Genomic DNA, 23,102 nt, shown 5'->3' with positions numbered 1-23,102 from the left:
TAACAGCATGGATGGATATATGTGATTGAGTGATATATACTAGGACATCATCAGCAAATAGAGAGCACTTGTACTCGGTGCCTCCCACCTCAATCCACCTAATATTGGGGTTATGGCGAATTGATGAGAGCAGGTGCTCCGTCACTAGGATGTATAAGAGAGGGGACAGAGGACATCACTGCCTTGTCCCATTGGTGATTGTGAAAGGTGATGAAAATGTTCTGACGCACCCCCTGGGCCTTGGGACACCCGGAGCCGGACCCTTTTTGGTGGATGCTGGTGGTTGTAGTCTTCGTGGCGGCGACCCAGTTCCGTGGCTCAGGGCGGTCAAACCAGTGGCGGAACTATTTATGTGGTTTTCATGTTTAAATGTCCGACTACGCCACCCGTGGATTGCGGTCAGAGTGAACCGCCGCTACAGGGCAGACCACTGAGGCTGGTGTTGTGGGTGCAGCAGAGCGTAGCATAACTCCCCACGGGAGGAGTATAGCCTCAGGGCAGTGTATGCGGAGGATGGGGGTGATGGTGCAGGGCAGCAGCAGTAACGACACGGAGTCAGTGATGCAGTTCAGGGCCTTTACTCACAGTTCTTATTATCCAGACCACGTCTGCAGGTAACGGCTGCCCACGTCGTACTGTGCTCACCAGGTGAGGGGCTCAGACAACTCCCAGATAACTTTGGAGCACTTCACAGGACCCCCTTTGTGTGTCCTTTGTCTGGCCTTTCTTACCAACACTTCTGTCCGGCTGCTTCGGGCCTCCTCTTGGTAAACTTGGCGCCAGTTTCCCTGACCCTATGTGGTGCCTTCCTAGCGGGTGTAGCGAGGGGCTGCGCCACATAAAATGTCAGAGCCTCCGGTTTCTAGCTGAGGGTCGTTTCCTGCCTCCACTAGTTCGGGGACCGGTCTCCCCCTTTGGCCTGACCCCTCCACGCAGGTGGATTCGGGCGTGCGGTGGCGACTCGCCCGTCCGCACCCCTGGGATCCCTTCATTCCTCGTTCCTGGAGCCTTCTCCGCTCCTCTTCCTTCCTTCTCCCTCTTCCAGGCCTGGGCCTCTGTTACTAGGCCCGCCTCCGGAGCAGAGCTCATGCAGAGCCCCTGCTCCCTGCCACTTCTGCTCAGACTTCTCTGCACTGAACTAAGATGGTGCCCACCTTTTATACTCCCTTCTCAATGCACCCAGGAACTGCTTCCTCCCTGCTCCTGCACTACTGGGTTCCCCTTCCTCAGTGTTCCCTCCCCCCACTCCAGCCAGGGACAGGGACTGTCGTGCCCATCTCAGGGGCATATTGGTCGCCCTGCCCCACGGCAATGTGGTGTAATGCATGCAGGTGTCGGGTCCTGATCCACACTCCATCCTTACCTGAGAGTGAGATATCACACCTCTGGGTGAGGTGCAATACGTCTGTAGCAACCGAGCCCTCAGGGTGCTACAGTTCCATTTATCTTCAGCCTAGGTGACGTATTGCGATACAGGGCCGTGATTTTGGCTATAAAAGGGTCCCCTAGACCCCTACCCCAAGCTTTTTAAGAGAATCATATATGGCGTGCCAGGAGACTCTATGGAATGCTTTCTCAGCATCCAACGAGAGTATCTAATTACAAATTTTTAACTGCATCTAGCCCAGGAAATACTTTGTGCCTAGTAGCAGTGTCTGCTAGTGAGCGGATTATCCCGGCTGTTAAGCAAGCTGCACCACCTGTAGTTTAGACACTTAATTTTTTCAAAGGAAATGCTTCGGGACCATGGGATACTTAGTGAAGAGCATCAGGAGGCACCCCAAGGCATAGGGGCTGGGACTGGCAGTAGGATGCCTTGCGGTGGACAGCCGAGCTCGATCCTTATAAAAGCTTTTTAACTGCAGCAGCTTTAGTGGACGCTACTGGAGCTGGAATTACCGCGGCTGCTGGCATGAGACTTGCCCTCCAATAGATCCTTGTAAATGGATTTAAAGTGTATTCATTCAAATTAGAGAGACAATTTAAATTAAAAAGCTTAGAGCTGCCTCCACCACAGGGGGGCTCGCTCGACCCACCAGCGGACAGGCACCAGTATTGGGAGAGGCGGGCTGGCCGTCAGGGTTCACCGCGGCTCTGGCACAAACCCGGCGACACGGAGGTGGCACGGGCAGGAGCGGACTGGCCGTGTCGGCTTCTCACTTTTTGGATTTTAGAAGGGCATGACATGCCTATATCTGTGTCTCCCCCTCCTTTTACTCCTCCACCTCTTTTATTTTCGCATGACTATATGTACTTGTCACTTTTCCATGTGTTAGTTATGTCTTCTGAGCAGTTTGTCAGCTTTTGGACACCTTTGAAGGTGTTTTCTATGTGTTTCTATGTGTTTTTGTTTGCCTGCCATTGGTTTTAACGGTGTTCGAAGGTGTTCGACGAACAGTTCGACGAACAGTTCGGCGAACACACGGGTGTTCGACGAACCGAACCGAACTCGAACACTACGGGGGTGGCTCAACACTAGTTGTCAGCATGTCGATCTGTTTCCTCTCGGCTGATGCAGTGTGAACTGGTCCTTGACTTCGCGTTACAACATTGGCCCAGTGGCAAACAAACCTGCTCCTAGGTTGTTTCCCAGCAACACATCTACTGGTAGGTGCCAAACTACTCCTACATCCACTATTCCATGACTGTGACCGCAGTCTAAATGTAGTCGGGCGCTGTTCAGAGATTCTCCCCCAGCTACAAGACTAACATCCGGCTGGCGGGAACAATACATTGGTCCGGTATTAGGTGGTCTTTGATCAATGTGACTGAGGCTCCGGAGTCACGGAGCCCCACAGCCTCCACGCCCTTTACCCAGACCGGCTGCAGATGCTGGATCAAGGATGCTGAGGTGTCCCATCTAGTCCGAGACACTTGTCCTTGTACCACATATGCCTCTTCCTCTTCTAGTTGGGGTAGTGGAATCCTCTCTCCCTCAGTATTCCAGCCCCATTGCTGTACAGTGTTCACTTGTTGGGGACGTGGATGATGTGAGCTAGAACGTTCCCGGAATTCCCTGGCAAAGTGTCCCATGCATCCACAGTTATGGCAACTTAACCCTCATCACCCTGACCTGGGCCGTACTTGGGGGCTTGGGAAAACTCCCCCTCTTTGTGAAGTACAAAATCCCCGCAGTGCCTCCTCTCGGTGGTCCATGGGCCTCATTGGCCTCCGTGTAAGCCCTGGTTCCCGACTCACTGGGGCTGTACTTCCACGTTGCCCTGTTCGATTGGCAGACCAATCATCAGCCAATCTGGCAGCCTCATCCAGGCTAAGTGGTTTTCTATCTGCCACCCATTCTTTTAAATTACCTGGGAGCTTTGACATAAATTGTTTCAGCATGATTATGTCCATTACATGTTCTGCTTCCCGAGCCCCCAGTCCTTCTATCCACTGAGTGCATACCGTACGTAGCGAGTTGGCAAACTCCCGATGTGTGTGTGCAGTGGGCTTGTCAGTCTCCCGAAACTTCCTCCGGTAGGTTTCCGGCATGACGGCATACCTCTCTAGCAATACACTGATCCACCAAAGACAAGTTATTAAAAGCTTCTCTTGCTTTTCCGGTCAGGCCAATGCTTAAAAATCTGGGCCAGTCACTGACTGACACCTCATACAGCAGGTAGAGGTTCTCAAATAACTGGAGATGTTCATCAATATCTGAGGTGTCCTCATTAAAGTGTGGTATATCTCAGTACCTTAAAGATGAAGGCCCCTCTCTCCTGTTATCCATTGTCCTCTGCACTGGGGCGGGTGGGGGTATCGCTACATGCACACCCAGATATTTGCTTAGCACTGCCGCCCACTCCATCTCCATGGCCCGCTCTCCTAGCGCGTCCAGCAGCCGCCTCAACTCAGTTGGTTGATCCTCTCCACGCAGATGCCCTCCTCCATGTCTGAACTGACCTCCTCCTGTGGCTGTTCACGGTACCAATCGTCCAAGCGTTGTATTAGGGTCACACGGTTATCCTCTGCCAACCACTCTAGCTCTCTCCCAGAGCAAAGAGTTCTCCGCTCCTCCTTCTTGAGCTTCTTGTAGATGGAGTCTGCCATCTCCTCTGCCAAGTCACCACTCAGTAACTTTCCCTGGTATGCTGTCCACAGATAGGTGATCCCACCACTGCAACCACTTGTAAAGATGTGCGGTTGTGGATTTTAATAATCACCTAGGCAGGTTATCGATGCAATTAGTTTTATTCCTTCTGACCACGGTGAACAGCGATTCCAGGTAAATATCCAACAGGCAATTCTCTTAGTCCTCAAGTTTCTAACCTGGGATCAGTAGTTCCACTGCCCCGTACCAGGTGGTACCCACTGTCTCCCAACTTTTGGTTGGCCCACAGCTTTTTGTATCTCCCGCCGGTATATTGGCAGTCACAGCATATGCTCCTTCGGATGATGGATATCAAGAAAGCAGCCCGTGATACCACCCAGCTCTCATTACGACTAGCAATGAATCTTCTCTTTCTCCTGCACAGGGTTCAGCCCCCTGAATCGGCAGAATAGCTCACCCCTCCCTCCCCCAGCTAATTGTGCCTTAGTGGAGATATTTTCTCAGGTGGAACCCATCCCCTGGGTTTGCATGTGAGACTACCTGTGGTGACGGAGAGAACAATGGCCCAAGGTCTCGGAGATATGGTCACTGAATGGAATAGATACCTGAGGTTGAACTGATGAGCAAACAAATCACTAACAAAACACAGCAAGCAAATATCTAACAAAACACAAAATTAAGATTGACGAAAATGGGTGCTCAGTGCTGGAACAGTATTTAGTAAGTGGCCAGGTCCTCACACTCTCTAAATCACATCTCACTGCCTGTGAACTTGACCTAATACCATCCCACCTCATTCCAAAACATACCACAGTCTTCATCCCAAGCCTAACCCTCCTCTTCTGCCTGTCACTAACAACTGGCATCTTCCCTTCATGATTCAAACATACCTCGATCACACCCATCCTCCAAAACCCCTCCCTTGACCCATCCTTTGTTTAGCTATTGTCCCATCTCACTTCTCCAAACTACTGGATCAACACATCTATTTTGAACTGTCCTCCAACCTCTTCTCCCGCTCCCTCTTTGACCGCTTATAATCAAGTTTCCGACCTCACCATTCCACTGAAACTGTCCTGACTAAAGTCACCAGCGACCTACTAACTGTCAAATCCAAGCCAGACTACTCTGTCGTCCTCCTTGTAGACCTGTCATCTGCCTTTGACACAGTAGACCATACCCTCTTACTACAGACTCTCATCTCTCAGCATCACAGACTTGGCCCTGTCTTGGATCTTTTCATACCTAACTGACAGGACATTCAGTGTCTCCCACTCACACACCACCTCCTCATCTCACCACCTATATGTCAGTGTCCCCTAAGATTCAGTTGAAGGACCCAGGCTGTTCTCTCTCTACACCTTCGGCCTGGGACAGCTCATGGTCTCACGGCTTTCAGTATCACATATATGCTGATGACACACAGATCTACCTTTCTGGACCTGATATCACCTCCTTACTAATCAGAATCCAACAATGTGTGTCCTCTATTTCCTCTTCCTTCTTTCCTAGATTTGTAAATATTAACTTTGATAAAACAGAATGCATCGTCTTTCCACCATCTCATTCACCCCCCCAACTGACCTATCTTTCAAAGTGAATGGCTGCCCAATCTCCCTAGTCCCGCAAGCTTGACTCTGTCCTTGAAACGTCAGATCCAAGCCATTATCACTAGCTGCTGACTCCAACTCCAAAGTATCTTGGGGATCCACACATTCCTACACCATGAATGTAGAAAAACACCAGTGCACGCCCTCATCATCTCCCACCTCGACTACTACAAGCTCCTGCTCTGTGGCCTCCCTTCTACCACTCTTGCACCCCTCCAATCTATCCTAAACTGTGCTGGCCGATTAATCCACCTTTCAACCAGCTATTCCCAGGCTTTTCCCCTCTGTTGAAAAGCCTAACTTTGACATACCAAGCCATTGAAAACCTGTCTCCTCCATACATGTGTGACCTAGTCTCTCTGTTCTAGTTACCCGCACGCAACTTCCCATTCTTCCAACATCTGCTTCTCTACTTTTCTCTTATCTCTTCTTGTCATGATCGCATACAAGATTTGTCCCGTGCATCTCCGCTACTGTGTATTGCTGTACCCCAACACATTAGACTCTCGCCTACCGTGCAAACCTTGAAAAGAAAGCTGAACACTCACTTATTGTGACAAGCATACAATCTGTAAGCCTCGCTCCAGCATACCGCTGCATGACTAGCTGTACCCTGACCTACTGTATCCTCACCCATCCCTTGTAGATTGTTTGTGCGCCCTGGTGGGCAAGGTCCTCTCTCCTCTTGTACCAGTCGGTGACCAATTTTGACATGTAACGTGGCACAGAATAAATGTCGCTGCAATAGTAATAATAATTATAGTACTTGTACTCTGGGTCAATTGCTGGCACTTTCCAGGTGTCTACCCCTAGTTTGACAGCTTTTGGGCCAGTTTTAAAGTGTTGCGTATGCGTTTTTTTATCCCCCCATTGAATCCTTTGGCGTTCGGTAACGTTCAACGAACATTCGACTAATAAATCGGCGAATATCGCAAATTCGGCGATCGTAATCCAAATCGAATATTGAAACAATCGCTCTTCTCTATGTAAGATCACTATTTCCATGTCCCACAGATTGGAGAAGGTGGACATCAACCTCTTGTCATGTGTTGGAGTAAACAATCGTTTACGTGACCACAACTGCGGGACTAAGGGCTGGCTGCAGTGCTGAGAGAGGGCGGAGTTCGGTGAAACGGACAAACTGCTCGACCGTGAGTGAGGTGGAGGCGGAGATGTTACGGTGGATTGAGAAACATGTGGTGTGCTCAGTGAAACAAACACAGCAGGCATGTCTGCTTCTGTTACAACTGACGGGTTCTCACTCAGCCTGATTGCAGAGGGTATACAACCATAGGTTCTGCTGTCGGAGACCTGCGTGACAATACTTGGCATGGTAACAGAGGAGGAGGAAGAAGCAGCAGATGCGTTTGATGTTGCGGCTGATGGTTGTTTATTGAAAACCAATTTTGAGTTCATCATGTTTGTGTACCCCTTTGTGGAGAACAATATAACTATACTAATGAATGCAGACCAAAACCTCTTCCACTACAGCCAACCCAGGAAATGGAGACCTTATCAGGAGTGTTCACATTTCCCTAAATTAGGGCCTAACACCAACAAAGTAGCATCAGTTTCACTAGAGTAGAAGTAGTATAATGAGGACCAAAAACTCTCCCTCTACAGCCAAGCCGACAGATGGAGACCCAATCATGATTCTCCCCATTTCCAAAAATTAGTGGCAGACACCAGCAAAGTGGCATCAATTTCACTACAGTAGAAATTGTAGAATTAGGAACTAAAGCTTGTTCCTCTTCCATTTGTTCCTCACCTTCACTGACACCTTCACTAAAGATTTTTCTGGTCTCACCAACCCCCCTCAATCGCAGTGAATCACCCTCCCTTGGCACCCTGAGATGTCCCCTAGTGTATGACGTTGGTAACAGAAGAAAGTATTTTTTTAGTGAGGATGAGGCCTGTATAACATATGAGATATTTGTCAAACTAATTCAAACTGAGATATCCCCTGTATAACATTAGGAATCGAAGAAAGTAGTTTTTGACTGTGGATGAGGCCTGTATAACAGAGAATATATGCTCCAAGATATTTCAAACTCAGATCTAGCCTGCTGTATCACGTTAGTCACAGCAAAAATGGGTGGCTTATAGCAGAGTATAATACGTTTGTGACAGAAAAAAATATTTTGTGGACTCTGGCTAGTAAGATAAAACAATCTTTTTACTCTGAAAACAGCTGAAGTTCACTGCCACTAAAGTAGTAGATAGCTTATAGCAGAGTGTATCACATTTGCGACACAAAAAATCTTTTGCGGAATCTGCCTAGCAAGACAAGAAATCAATTTTTTTACTCTGAAAACAGTTGAACTTCAACGCCGCTAATGTAGTAGGTGGCTTTTAGCAGAGTGTATCACGTTTGCAACACAAAAGAATCTTTTGTGGACTCTGCCTAGCAAGAGAAAAAAAATATTTTTTTACTGTGCACACAGCTGAATTTCACCAATCAAAAAAATGACAAACTGGGCTAACACAGCTTGCACTATCACATTAGAAAATTTTAATAAAAAGGTTTTGTGCTCTGCACTCAGAAGCTCTGCAGCGTCTACAGACAGCTGAATTTCAACCCCACAAAATCAAAAAGTGGCCTACAAGGCTTGCTTGCTTTATCACATTAGCAAGTTCAAAAATAGATTTAAGTTATACTCCTGCATTGAGCACAATACAACAGGTGCACAACATTGTTCTATGGCATGGGCCCTGCTCTTTCTGTCAGAATCTCAGTAATTGCACAAGAAAAAAAAATGTGCTGCAAGGTCAATTGAACAGGTACACAGCACAGGACTTATCTACACTATCTGACTTCCAAACAAGTGCCCATCTATCTAGCTAATATCTCTCATTACACAGGAGCACACTGAGCAGCATCTGTCTCCAGCAATGACATGTATAAAATGGCACTGAGGGAACATGGCCGCTTTTTATACAGAGAGGACCTGTGATTTCAGCAGCTAATTGCAGGAGCCCTTGTGTCTGGACACTGTGGATGCTTCCTGCGCTCTGATTGGCTAGCCGCCCTTTCCTGACTTTAAGTTACCGCCTACAGGAAAAAAAAATTACAAGCGCGCCGCTGATCTGACCTGTTCTGAGCTATCACCAGCCCCCCACTCATCTATCACTTCCCCCCACTCATCATACACCAGCACTATACTAGAAAAACTTTTAAAAATGCTTTAGTTGCCCCGCAATCACATTCCCGCATTTATTCACCGAATGTTGCCGATTTTTCTCGAATTTAAGAAATTTTGCTTGCCTTTCCGATTACGAATCTGAATGCACCATATTCGTGTCGAATTTAAGTTGTAAGTTCGGATTTCGAACAAATTCGCTCATCACTAGCCCTGATATCTAGGGCTATGGATATCTGTAACAGTAGCAGACAGAACGTGCAATAGACCCTATTCTGCTGTATGCAGTGTCCACAAACTCTGCCTGCCTAACTCCTGCTATTACCAGTAATATATGCAGCTGGATTAATCCTTAGAAGGACTGTTAGTTCAGATGGATCTATATCTTGAGGAATACCTCAATTCAACGAATAAACTGCCAATTCTCTCCCTCACTCAGCAGCACCTCTACCTACTCTGTCCGTTTCCGGGGTAGACTGTGAGAAGCATAGGGTCACCGGGTCTTATATAGCCCCGATGACGCTATGCGGCCTGCCAATCACTGTAATGACACAACCAACATGGCTACGGCATTGCAGTGAGTGGCAGGCAATCCCTGCATGTTAATTGGCTGTCTAAAGACCGCCAAACATGTGAGGCGGGGACTCTAGCTCCCGCCTGAGCATCCCGGAAGTACTCTCGCCGAGCATCTCGAACAGTGAGATGCTCGGGTGAGCACCGAGCAGATGCGAGCACTCGCTCAACACTAGCCTTTACAAATTATCTTAAATGGATCAGTGCCCCTCTATTCCACCTCTATTTTAAGTACCTATTGTCTAGTTTGACTTCATGATGCCACAGCCCGATTTGTGGGCTTACCTTTCTGCTGTAATGAGCCTCCTCAGTTATTTGCCTATTTCTTTTACTTACATGCTTTTTGATATTGATAATATAAAAAAGATGTGTTTCTTTTCTGTATGCCCGATTACAGTCTTCCTCATCTTGTGTGTAGTACAAAGCTACTGTAAGTAATAGAACTGCCCGTTGGGGGCTCAATCATACAGTAGCTAAACCCCCAAAGTTCATGTAAAATATGTTATTTATAGGACAACCACTTTAATAACTGACCACAGAAAGTATTTAATTTATGTTGAAGGACACTGCTGCAGACTGAGACTGTCAGGGACCATGCAAACATCGGCACGGGAGCGTCTGTTGACTGGGAAGACGAGTGTTACTTTTTTTGTTATTTTATACCAATGGCAGCTGTTTATAAAGCACAAAAATATAGGATTGGACCTTTAGTGTAAATGTACTTCATATGGACACATAAGCAATATGTCACGGGGATAGAACAGAAAGGGGCTAGAAGATTGCGGTGTCTGATTATACGAACTCCTGCACTGATTAGAACTGCTTCACCATCCTATAAAACAGTGCAGGTTATCCTTGCTTTGTCATTTCAAGTGTTAATCAGTTCAGTTGATCTCCTGGAGCTCTTCATTCTGAATTGTCTTAGCTGTTCTGTCATGGCCACTCCCCTCTGGAATATACAGTATATGCTTGCCACTTGCACATGGAGTTGCTAATGATAATGATTCTACTTCCTGGTTTGGAGTTGAATGAGAAGTTGAATGAGAAGTTCAGTATTTGGAGGAGGTGTTTGGAGAGTTTTTCAGGAGATTGCAGCTTGGAGTTGGTTTGCATGATTATCCTTATCCTTTCCCATTTGGTTTGTGCCTCCTATTCCTCCCCTGTTTCCCACTATGTTGTTTTGTGAGTGTATTTGTATGACTGTAGTTTTATTTTATCCCTGTATGTTAACCCCCTGCCTTTGTAGTTAATGTTTTCAAATACACTTCAACCTCACACCTCCATGGGTGGGGAAAGGAACAGATAAGAGTTAAGAAAGGAACATAGCAAGGTACGAGACTCCAGAATCTCCACCATCCAGGTTAATCCAGGGAACAGGGATAGCCTAGGATTCCCCTAGGTCAAGCCCAGGGAAAGAAATTCCAGCATATAGGTCTTCTGGAACAAAATATCAACTTTATTAGTAGAATTTAAAATAAATCCAAAGTCAATCCATATTCACAATCGCACCAAGGCAAAGCGTTTCAGATAGTGATCCTTAGTCATTGCAATCATTAATCATTCCCTAGTTCAATGGATTGGGTAAGTGCCCACAGTCCCTTGTGTAAGGCAGCAGTGTTCACACCGTACAGTAACTGAGGCAGTGACCCAAGCAAGTCCAATATAAACAGCTTTATTCAGCAACTCACGGGTTCGAAAAGTTCTCCGGTTCGCATGCAGGTTAACACGAGTCCTTAAACAACGGTTGCCGTGGGCAATGGCCGCGTCGGGCCTCTCAGAGCCTGACAGGTGCAGTGCCTTCCCAGGCATGGGTTCAGCCACACTCAATCCTGCTGAGCTTTCCTGCTATGCTCCTAGCAGGATCCAACATAGAACAACACTAATCCTTAGCGCCGGGTTTTTAAAGGACCTGTGGCAAGAGCCAATGAAAAACCCGGGTTGCCTTCTTGTAGCCTCCCCCAAGAAATGAAGGCCCTGCCGGGTTTTACTTAATCTGCCTTAGCCAGATAGCCTGACCAGGTCAATGCTCACCTTCATTCCTGCATTGCAGCCGCAAGTGAGTTTGTGACTGCAATGCACTCCAATGGATTTAATAGGTCTCTGTACACATTCTGGGGGATATATAACGCCCCTCGTATACGATCCCGGTCACTGCCTCACACTTGTCACTACGTGACATAATATCTAGTAAGGATTTTATGTTCACTCCTTAAAAAATTCTAAATTGCTCAAACATTTTTTTTGTTTTCATTATATATTATAATAATGTTAAACTAATTTATTTTTAAGGTTTTAAATGGACTAAATGTAAAAGTTAAATCAGGACAGACTGTGGCACTGGTTGGACAGAGTGGATGTGGAAAAAGCACCACAGTGCAGCTTCTACAGAGACTTTATGACCCACAACAAGGATCGGTAATGACTTTTTACTCTTGTTCAATTCCAGGATAAGGGTTTATGTTAAAATTCTCTACTTTTAGAAATTAAAATTGAAAAAAAGCACATCTTTTTAATGTTGCTCCACTAATTCAGACCTTGCCTGCTTTGTTGTTGTAGATAATGGTGGATGGTCATGACATAAGATCTCTGAATGTAAGACATTACAGAGAATTTATCGGAGTGGTCAGCCAGGAGCCTATTTTGTTTGGAACATCTATTAGGAAGAATATCAAATACGGGAGAGAAAATGTTACTGATGAGGAAATTGAAGCTGCAGCTAAAGAAGCTAATGCCTATGACTTCATTATGGCACTGCCTGAGGTAAGCAATCAATGGCAGCATTTAGGATGATAAAAAAGAATTTGTTTACAAGCCAATGCCTGAGAAAACCTGAATAAGGGTCGGAATACTTATGACCATGTGATATTTCAGTTTTTCTTTTTAAATAAATTTGCAAAAATTTCTACAGTTCTGTTTTTTTTCAGTCAAGATGGGGTGCAGAGTGTACTTTAACCCTTTAACAACATCTGACGTACTAATACGCGTCTGTGCCCTGGGACTTAAGAGCCAGACCCGTATTAGTACGTCATCGCGATCGCGCGCGCACACAGGCTGTGCGGGCGCGATCGCCGCCGGGTGTCAGCTGATTGTCACAGCTGACACCCGGTACTATGTGCAGGGAGCGGTCCTGCACCGCTCCCAGCACATTAACCCCTACGATGCTGCGATCGAAGTCGATCGCGGCATTGCGGGGGCAAGGGGAGGTGATCGCCGATACTCACCTCCTCTTCCGGCTTCCAGCGCAGTTTGCAAAGGCTTCCCGGGTGTTGCCATGACGACCCGATGTCGTCATGACAACATCCGGGTCACCAGACAGCAGGAAGATTGTTTGGACATGCGCAGTGCATCTCCAAACAATCTTCACACTGTGCACCGCTGACGGCCTGCATGGCATAGGGAAGGGGCTCCATTCCTATGCCATGCAGGCGATCAGAGTAAAAAAAGTGAAAGTCCCAGAGTGGGACAAAGTAATAAAGTGTATAAACTGTCTGAAAGTGGAAAAAAAAAAAAAAAAAAATTGCAAAAATATAAAAAAAATAAATAAAAAATAATCCACCAAAAATAAAAATATAATGTACCCATCAATAAATATTATTATAAAAAAAAAACAATAAAAGTACACATATTTGGTATCGCCGCGTCCGGAGCAACCTGACCTATAAAACTGTCCCACTAGTTAACCCCTTCAGTAAACACGGTAAAAAAAAAAAAACGAAGCAAAAAACAATGCTTTATCACCATACCGCCAAAACAAAAAGTGGAATAACACGCGATCAAAAAGACGCATATAAATAAAAATGGTACCGCTGAAAATGTCATCTCGTCCCGCAAAAAACAAGCTGCCATACAGCTCCATCAGCCGAAAAATAAAAAAGTTATAGCTCTCAGAATAAAGCGATGCTAAAAAATATTTTTTTCTATAAAATAGCTTTTATTGTGTATAAGCGCCAAAACATAGAAAAATGATACAAATGTGGTACCGCTGTAAACGTACTGACCCGAAGAATAAAGCTACCTCATCAATTTTACCACACGCGGAACAGAATAAAAAAAATAAAAAAAAAACAATTCCTGAATTGTTGGTTTTTGTTTATTCTGCCTCCCAAAAATCGGAATAGAAAGCGATCAAAAAATGTCACGTGCCTGAAAATGGCACCAATAACAACGTCAAGTCATCCCGCAAAAAACGAGCCGTCACATGACTGTCTGCCAAAATCTGGAAAAATTATAGCTCTCAAAATATGGCGATGCAAAAACTAGATTTTACAAAAAATGCGTCGTTTAGTGTGTGACAGCTGTCAGTCATAAAAACCCCATATGATTCTGGCATTGCTGTAATCAGACCGACCTGAAGAATAAAGTCGTCTAATCACTTATACCGCACAAGGAACGGCGTCAAAAATAAACTCTTGGGTTAGGATTGGGCTAGGGTTAGGGCTGGGTTTGGGGCTAGGGTTGTGCAGGGGCTAGGGTTGTGCTGGGGCTAGGGTTGTGCTGGGGCTAGGGTTGTGCTAGGGCTAGGGTTGTGCTATGGTTAGGGTTGTGCTAGGGTTAGGGCTGGGGTTGGGATTTTTTTCAAAAGTAAGAAAAAAAGATGACGATATGGCGACTAGTGTTGAGCGCAAGTGCTCGCTACTTGAGTTTGCATCGGGTGCTCTGGTATGCATTGAGTATCGTGGGTATTTGAGTGACATGCTCGAGTCTCTGCCCCATATGCTTCGCGGCCAAAAAAACTTTACGGGGATTGCCTGCCATGCACGAGCGATCCCCGCATGTTTTTTTTTGGGTGTCTAATAACCGTGAAACATGCGGAGCAGGGACTCGAGCATGTCACTCGAGCACACGCTGTACATGGTGCATACCTGAGTACCCGATGCAAACTCAAGTAGCGAGCACTTGCGCTCAAGAATAATGACAACTAATTCAATATGATGACCTAATGTAAACAAATTCTGTGCTGTACCTCTGGGTTCAAAATGTTCACTATACACCTTAATAAAATCCTTGAGGGGTATAGTTTCCAAAATGGGAACACTTGTGGGGGAGCTCCACTGTTTAGGCACATCACGGGCTCTCCAAACGCGACATGGTGTCCGCTAACGAATTGAATGGAAAATCGGCTCAAATTGTTAGCGGACGCCATGTTGCGTTTGGAGAGCCCCTGTGTGCCCAAACATTGGAGCTCCCCCACAAGTGACCCCATTTTGGAAACTAGACCCCCCAAGGCACCTATCTAGATGCATAGTGAGCACTTGGAACCCCCAGGTGCTTCACAAATTGATTCATAAAAATGAAAAAGTGAAAAAAAAAAAACTTTTTCATTTTTATGAATCAATTTGTGAAGCACCTGGGGTTCCAAGTGCTCACTATGAATCTAGATAGGTGCCTTGGGGGGTCTAGTTTCCAAAATGGGGTCACTTGTGGGGGAGCTCCAATGTTTGGGCACACAGGGACTCTCCAAATGCAACATGATATCCGCTAACAAATTGTCGGCTCAAATTGTTAGCGGACACCATGTTGCGTTTGGAGAGCCCCTGTGTGCCCAAACTTTGGAGCTCCCCCACAAGTGACCCCATTTTGGAAACTAGACCCCCCAAGGCACCTATCTAGATTCATAGTGAGCACTTGGAACCCCAGGTGCTTCACAAATTGATTCATAAAAATGAAAAAGTGTTTTTTTTTTTCACTTTTTCATTTTTACGAATCAATTTGTGAAGCACCTGGGGGTTCCAAGTGCTCACTATGCATCTAGATAGGTGCCTTGGGGGGTCTAGTTTCCAAAATGGGGTCACTTGTGGGGGAGCTCTAAAGTTTGGGCACACAGGGGCTCTCCAAACGCAACATGGTGTCCGTTAACAATTTGAGCCGACATTTTGTTAGCGGATATCATGTTGCATTTGGAGAGTCCCTGTGTGCCCAAACATTGGAGCTCCCCCACAAGTGACCCCATTTTGGAAACTAGACCCCCCAAGGCACCTATCTAGATTCATAGTGAGCACTTGGAACCCCAGGTGCTTCACAAATTGATTCATAAAAATGAAAAAGTGTTTTTTTTTTCACTTTTTCATTTTTACGAATGAATTTGTGAAGCACCTGGGGGTTCCAAGTGCTCACTATGCATCTAGAAAGGTGCCTTGGGGGGTCTAGTTTCCAAAATGGGGTCACTTGTGGGGGAGCTCCAAAGTTTGGGCACAGAGGGGCTCTCCAAACGCAACGTGGTGTCCGCTAACAATTTGAGCCGATTTTCCATTCAATTTGTTAGCGGATACCATGTTGCATTTGGAGAGTCCCTGTGTGCCCAAACATTGGAGCTCCCCCACAAGTGACCCCATTTTGGAAACTAGACCCCCCAATGCACCTATCTAGATGCATAGTGAGCACTTGCAACCCCAGGTGCTTCACAAATTGATTCATAAAAATGAAAAAGTGTTTTTTTTTTCACTTTTTCATTTTTACGAATCAATTTGTGAAGCACCTGGGGGTTCCTAGTGCTCACTATGCATCTAGAAAGGTGCCTTGGGGGGTCTAGTTTCCAAAATGGGGTCACTTGTGGGGGAGCTCCAATGTTTGGGCACCCAGGGGCTCTCCAAACACAACATGGCGTCCGCTAATTATTCAAGCAAATTTTACAATCAAAAAGTCAAATGGCGCTCCTTCCCTTCCGAGCCCTGCCGTGCGCCCAAACAGTGTTTTTTCCCCAAATATTGGGTATATGCGTGCCCAGGGGAAATTGCACAACAAATTTTGGGGTCCATTTTTTCTTGTTACCCCTGTGAAAATAAAAAAAATTGGGTCTAAAGTAACATTTTTGTGAAAAAAGTTAAATGTTCATTTTTCTCTTCCACATTCAAAAAATTCCTGTGAAGCACCTGAAGGGTTAATAAAGTTCTTGAATGTGGTTTTGAGCACCTTGAGGAGTGCAGTTTTTAGAATGGTGTCACTTTTGGGTATTTTCTGTCATAAAGACCTCTCAAAGTGACTTCAAATGTGATGTGGTCCCTAAAAAAATGGTTTTGTAAATTTTTTTGGAAAAATGAGAAATCGCTGGTCAACTTTTAACCCTTATAGCTCCCTAACAAAAAAAAATTTTGGTTCCAAAATTGTGCTGATGTAAAGTAGACATGTGGGAAATGTTATTTATTAACTCTTTTGTATGACATATCTCTCTAATTTCAGGGCTTAAAAATTCAAATTTTGAAAATTGCAAAATTTTCAAAATTTTCGCCAAATTTCCGTTTTTTTCACAAATAAACGCAAGTGATATCGAAGAAATTTTTCCACAATCATGAAGTACAATATGTCACGAGAAAACAGTCTCAGAATCAGTGGGATCCGTTGAAGCGTTCCAGAGTAATTACCTCATAAAGTGACAGTGGTCAGAATTGTAAAAATTGGCCTGGTCATTCACGTGCAAACCACCCTCGGGGCTTAAGGGGTTAATGAGAAAAAAATGAACTTTTTAGAATTCACCAAATGGCTGCAATGAAACAAAGAGTGAAAAATTTAAAGGGATCTGAATACTTTCCGTACCCACTGTATAGATACATTGCATGCAGTGGTGTACCACCAATGGCAGCAGGCCACGCGACTGCTATGGGGCCCGTGAGCTGGGGCGCCCCATAGCAGTCACCTGCGCCGTGTACCCACCCGCACCCAGGCCAGGCAAGTGCCGGGGACCTGAGCAGGCGGGGGAACCCACTGGCCATCGGGCACCCCCACACGCTATGGTCCCCCCCCACTTGCTCAGGGCCCCAGTCGGTACAATACTTACCTCTCCCCGTGCCTCCGCAGCTCCGGTGTCTTCCGCCTCTCCTGACTGTGACGTCTTGGGTTGGAGGGCGCGTCTTTCCACATTATATGGGACCCAGGAGGCATGGAGCATTTTATGGGGCCCAGGAGGCATGCGGCATTATATGGGGCCCAGCCTGCATGGGGCATTATATGGGGCCCAGCCTGCATGGGGCATTATATGGGGCCCAGCCTGCATGGAGCATTATATGGGGCCCAGCCTGCATGGAGCATTACATGGGGCCCAGCCTGCATGGAGCATTACATGGGGCCCAGCCTGCATGGAGTATTACATGGGGCCCAGCCTGCATGGAGCGTTACATTGGGCCCAGCCTGCATGGAGCATTATATGGGCCCAGCTTTCATGGAGCATTATATGGGGCCAGGCAGTATTCTCTATGGTGCATTATATGGGGGCCAGTAGTCTGTATGGAGAATTATATGGGGGCCAGTATTCTGTATGGAGCATTTTATGGGGGCCAGTATCCTGTATGGAGCATTTTATGGGGGCCAGTATCCTGTTTGGAGCATTATATTGGGACCAGTATTCTGTATGGAGCATTATATGGGGGCCAGTTTTCTGTATGGAGCATTATATGGGGGCTAGTATGCTGTACGGAGCGTTATATAGGGTCCATTATTCTGTATGGAGCATTATATGGGGCTCATAATACTGTATGGAGGACTTTGTGGTGCCATAATACTGTATGGAGGACTATACTGTCTGGTCTGCACTATGCGCTGCGAGGATTCGCCGGTTTCTGAGATATTGTAGAGCTTACAATAGATATTACTCATGTAATGTAACAAGTCAGTGAAATCTTTGGCATTGTACTATATATATATATATATATATATATATATATATATATATACACACATATATATATATATATATATATATATATATATATATATATTTCTCTGCCATATCTGTGCATCATGAATCGTGGTATGTGTTAAAGGGGCCCACTGAGACTCTTTCGCCCGGGGCCCTCGAAAACCTGGAGCCGGTCCTGGTTGAAAGCAATGATGGAGGAGGGAGCGTCATGTGACACTCTCTCTCCCATCATTCCTCCTCTGCATCTCACACAGCGGCATGATGATGCTCCACGCTGTGTCAGACAGTGGAGCTTTCAGCTCCTGAGGAGATGAGAGAGACGCGCTGCAGAGACTGAAGCAGCGGGGAATGAGGAGCGGTAAATATGTATTTATATATTTATTTATTTTTAAATCAGTGTGTACTGATAATACTGGAGAACTTGGGCTGTATTTTACCCTATGGTAGAGGGCTGCATTTTACCCTATGGGGGGGCCGGATTATACTGCGCACAGGACCATGGGGAGTGCATTATACTGTATGCATGACCATGGGGAGTGCATTATGCTGAGTGGAGGACAATGGGGAGTGTATTATACTGTGTGGAGGACCATAGGGAGTGCATTATACTGTGTGGAGGACCATAGGGAGTGCATTACACTGTGTGGAAGACCATAGGAAGTGCATTATACTGTGTGGAGGACCATAGGGAGTGCATTATACTGTGTAGAAGATCATAGGGAGTGCATTATACTGCGTGGAGGACCATAGGGAGTGCATTATACTGCGTGGAGGAGCATAGGGAGTGCATTATTCTGTGTGGCGGACCATAGGGAGTGCATTATAATGCATGGAGGACCATAGGGAGTTCATTAGACTGCGTGGAGGACCATAAGGAGTGCATTATACTGTGTGGAGGACCATAGGGAGTGCATTATACTGTGTGGAGGACCATAGGGAGTACATGACACTGTGTGGAAGACCATAGGGAGTGCATTGTACTGCGTGGAGGACCATAGGGAGTGCATTATACTGCATGGAGGACAATGGGGAGTGCATTATACTGTGTCAAGGACCATGGCGAGCGTCTTATACTATGTGGGGGACCTTGGCGAGTCCTTTATACTGTGTGGAAGACCATGGCGAGTGTCTTATACTGTGTGGAGAACCATGGCGAGTGCTTTATACTGTGTGGAGGACCATGGTGAGTGCATTATACTCTATGGATTGTGGAGAGGTGTGGGGCCATTATACTTATACTGCATGCAGAGCTGTGTGGGGGTCACAGTTGGGGGATCACACTGTGTTAGGGTCACCATACTTTGCTTTGGGAGTTGATGTGGGGTAAAGTATGGTCATTATACTGTGCATGTGGAGGAATTTACCTTGGGGGTATCATACTGTGTCTGGGGGACACTTTTGTTGGCATCACACTTTATGGGACAATGAAAGAGGGATCTGGGACTTCACAGGAGGAAAATTACTATATAAAGGCTGGAAAGTTGTGAGATCTGCTCTTCTGTGACCCCATCAATTATTTAATTATTTTTTTTTGGGGGGGGGGGGGACACCCAATTAAAACTTCTGCTATGGGGCCCCAAGATTCCTATGTACGTGTGGCTCCCTGCTGTGCATTAGTGCCACAGATCCTAGAGGGGTGCATGGACGGATTCCTCTACAAGAGGCCCTCACAGCATACACACACCTCCACCTTCCACCTCAGACCACCAGAGGGAGCCCGTTAGGGATATAAAAAGGGAAGGTGGAGCTAGGCAGTTCAGTCTGGAGTAAGTCTGAAGTCTGTAAGGAGTCCAGTTACAGTCTAAGTCTGCAATCTACAGTCTAAGTCTAAGGTCTGCTGCAGTCAGAGAGGTTGGCAGTCCAGCCCAGACTCAAGGAGCTCAGGTTAGTGAGCCCAAGGCGTGCCGACGCCATAAGAGCGGTGAAGAGTAGCGAGGCCTACTGCCATTGTGAAGCCTAGTGAGGGCCCCGAGCGTAGCCAAAGGCAAGTGGAGTAAGCGAGCTACATAGGGGGCTGAGGAGCATAACCACCTCACCCCACAACCATTTACCGGACACCGGGTCCGTGTCTGCAAGGATCTCTAGGACCAGCAGAAACAAACGGAACCCCTGGCGAACTACATGTCCCAGGAACACCAAAAGCTGACTGATATACCAGGGTCAGGAGTCACTGAGGCCCAAGAGACCAGGGAGTGTGATCTCCAACAGAAGGCCCTACCACCAGGTCAGCCGGTGCAAGACAGAGACCAAGTTAGGCCTAGCTCCAGGCAGGTCATAAACTTAACAGGAAAAGGGAAGAAACAGGAGGCCCCACATCCGCTCACTGGGGAGAGTCCTGAAATGCACCCTTCACCCTACAGTGCCCTGGATTGTGCCTGAAACACCACCAGTAAAGGTACTGAAGTGAACTGTCGTGTGTGTGCCTATTCTTCCTCCGACCCGGCTGGGTCCCCTCTTTCCTGCATCCCTTCTCCTAAGCTGCCCTGAGGCCCCGCTCCACCTGTGGGGAGCAGAACCAACTAAGCTGCCCGACCACCGGCCTCAGAGGACTGTAGCAGCGCCGGTGATCCTCACCAGACACCACAGGTGGCGTCTCGAACTTTCCCTATTCCATACACCTTTTCCTCCCAATTCTTTCTTCCTTTTAAAGAGTGACCCCAGGGTACGGCCCCAGGAGCCGGCCACCGCGGCATCCCCCAAAACCAAACAGCAAGGCCCGGGCGCCGAGTCCCCATCCCTTGGGCTCGTCATACACCCCATAAGTTCTGATTAGGGCGAGGCAGTTGGTGTTGGACACATAAATGATTAAAACATAAAAATAAAAATACTGAGATTGGGGACATGTGTGCCACTGGGAAACTTACTGGCAAAGTTGTAACCAGTAGTGATGGGTGAACCTGTTACTGTTCGGGTTGAGCTAATTGAGCCGAACACCGAACAGTTTTTTTAAAAGTTCCGGGACCAGAATAGTACCCAATCCCCAAACCCGAACACAGACCCCATACATGTGAATGGGGGACCCGAATTTACCTGGTTTCCGGCGCAGTCACTTGCATGCCAACGCAGAAAACACAGGTTCTGATCAGTGATAATTGCATTACAGCGGTCAGAGCGCTGTGGCATCATGCCGACATGTGTCAGCATGATGCCACAGCTGTGACAGTGACCCGGCGATAAAAAGCTTACCGCAGGTCATAGGCGCCGGCTGATGATGGTACTATCACCATCAGCCGGCGCCTCCTGCCATAGGAAACAGCGAGCGCAGGCACCGCTGGATGGGAGCAGTAGCACTTGTGCTCTGTTAAATGTTAAAAAAAATGTTAAAATTAATAAAAAAAATGTAAATAAAAATAAAACACATTATACTCCCTTACACCTTGTCTCGATGTTTGCCACCCCTGCAAAAAACAAAACATAAAAAAACAACATATACTCACCTTACACCTAATCCCCAAAGCCCATGATCACCTGTAATAAAAGTAAAATAATAAACCAACCTCATCCTTATCTTTCCGACGCAGTCCAAATAAACAAGGGTCCCACAAAGATCCCATGAACAGAACATCCACATTGTAAAATGTGACTGCTCTGTTCAGCAGTTCAACTCATTGCAAGAGTGGGAAAATACTCACTGCGCATGCTCTGACCTCATTTGCCGGCAAAACACTATGGATATGCCATTTCTGGGGCGGCTGAGGGCTCCTGTTTCTAGCCTCGGAGGAGGCCAATATTCATGGCCCCTTCCTAGGCTATTAATATCAACCGCCAGCTGTCTGCATATCCTTTGCTAGCTGTTAAAATGGGGGACCCCCTGACATTTTTTGGGGGGGACTCCATTTTAATAGCCAGTAAAGGCTAAGTATACAGCTGGGGGCTGATATCACTAGCCTGGGAAGCTCCATGGGTATTACCCCCTTCCAAGGCTAAAAACATCCACCCCAGCTGTCCGCTTTCCCTCTGCTGGTTAATAAAATTATGGGGGACCCCACGCCATTTTTTTTCTAGAAATGTACTCATTTATTAATAAATTATATGAACAGTAAGGTACAAACACAAAGCACGGATTATATACTGTATATCACATTTATGTCCATCTGTATATCTATCTATTACCTATCTATTATATATATATATATATAGCTATCCATATATCTATCTATCTATCTATCGATCTAATATCTATTTATCTATCTATCCATACAGTGGTGGCCAAAAGTATTGGCACCCCTGCAATTCTGTCAGATAATACTCAGTTTCTTCCTGAAAATGATTGCAATCACAAATTCTTTGGTATTATTCTCTTCATTTAATTTGCTTGCAACGAAAAAACACAAAAGAGAATGAAGCAAAAATCAAATCATTGATCATTTCAAACAAAACTCCAAAAATGGGCCAGACAAAAGTATTGGCACCCTCAGCCTAATACTTGGTTGCACAACCTTTAGCCAAAATAACTGCGAACAACTGCTTCCGGTAACCATCAATGAGTTTCTTACAATGCTCTGCTGGAATTGTAGACCATTCTTCTTTGGCAAACTGCTCCAGGTCCCTGATATTTGAAGGGTGCCTTCTCCAAACTGCCATTTTGAGATCTCTCCACAGGTGTTCTATGGGATTCAGGTCTGGACTCATTGCTGGCCACCTTAGAAGTCTCCAGTGCTTTCTCTCAAACCATTTTATAGTGCTTTTGGAAGTGTATTTTGGGTCATTGTCCTGCTGGAAGACCCATGACCTCTGAGGGAGACCCAGCTTTCTCACACTGGACCCTACATTATGCTGCAAAATTTGTTGGTAGTCTTCAGACTTCATAATGCCATGCACACGGTCAAGCAGTCCAGTGCCAGAGGCAGCAAAGCAACCCCAAAACATCAGGGAACCTCCGCCATGTTTGACTGTAGGGACCATGTTCTTTTCTTTGAATGCCTCTTTTTTTTCCTGTACACTCTATGTTGATGCTTTTTCCCCAAAAGCTCTACTTTTATCTAATCTGACCAGAGAACATTCTTCCAAAATGGTTTAGGCTTTCTCAGGTAAGTTTTGGCAAACTCCAGTCTGGCTTTTTTATGTCTCGGGGTAAGAAGTGGGGTCTTCCTGGGTAT

At 46.2% G+C, this 23,102-nt stretch overlaps 1 protein-coding gene across 9 annotated transcripts in view; it reads left to right on the top strand.

Annotated features, from left to right (window-relative positions):
- The window catches only part of LOC141265127 (ATP-binding cassette sub-family B member 5-like), a 1,418,963-nt gene that overhangs the window by 531,639 nt on the left and 864,222 nt on the right, over positions 1 to 23,102 (top strand). For 2 of the 9 annotated variants that reach the window (XM_073677804.1, XM_073677806.1), the window contains exons 12-13: positions 11,664 to 11,789; positions 11,931 to 12,134. The exons of the other annotated variants lie outside the window; for them this stretch is intronic. In XM_073677804.1, the coding sequence (XP_073533905.1) occupies positions 11,664 to 11,789; positions 11,931 to 12,134 (330 nt within the window). The remainder of the gene's footprint in view (positions 1 to 11,663; positions 11,790 to 11,930; positions 12,135 to 23,102) is intronic. 9 annotated transcript variants of the gene reach the window in all.

This window comes from Phyllobates terribilis, unplaced genomic scaffold (assembly GCF_046119375.1).
Source record: "Phyllobates terribilis strain yellow unplaced genomic scaffold, ASM4611937v1 Scaffold_4__5_contigs__length_816908805, whole genome shotgun sequence".
Classification (NCBI taxonomy): domain Eukaryota; kingdom Metazoa; phylum Chordata; class Amphibia; order Anura; family Dendrobatidae; genus Phyllobates; species Phyllobates terribilis.
This window is presented reverse-complemented; position numbering and strand designations above follow the sequence as displayed.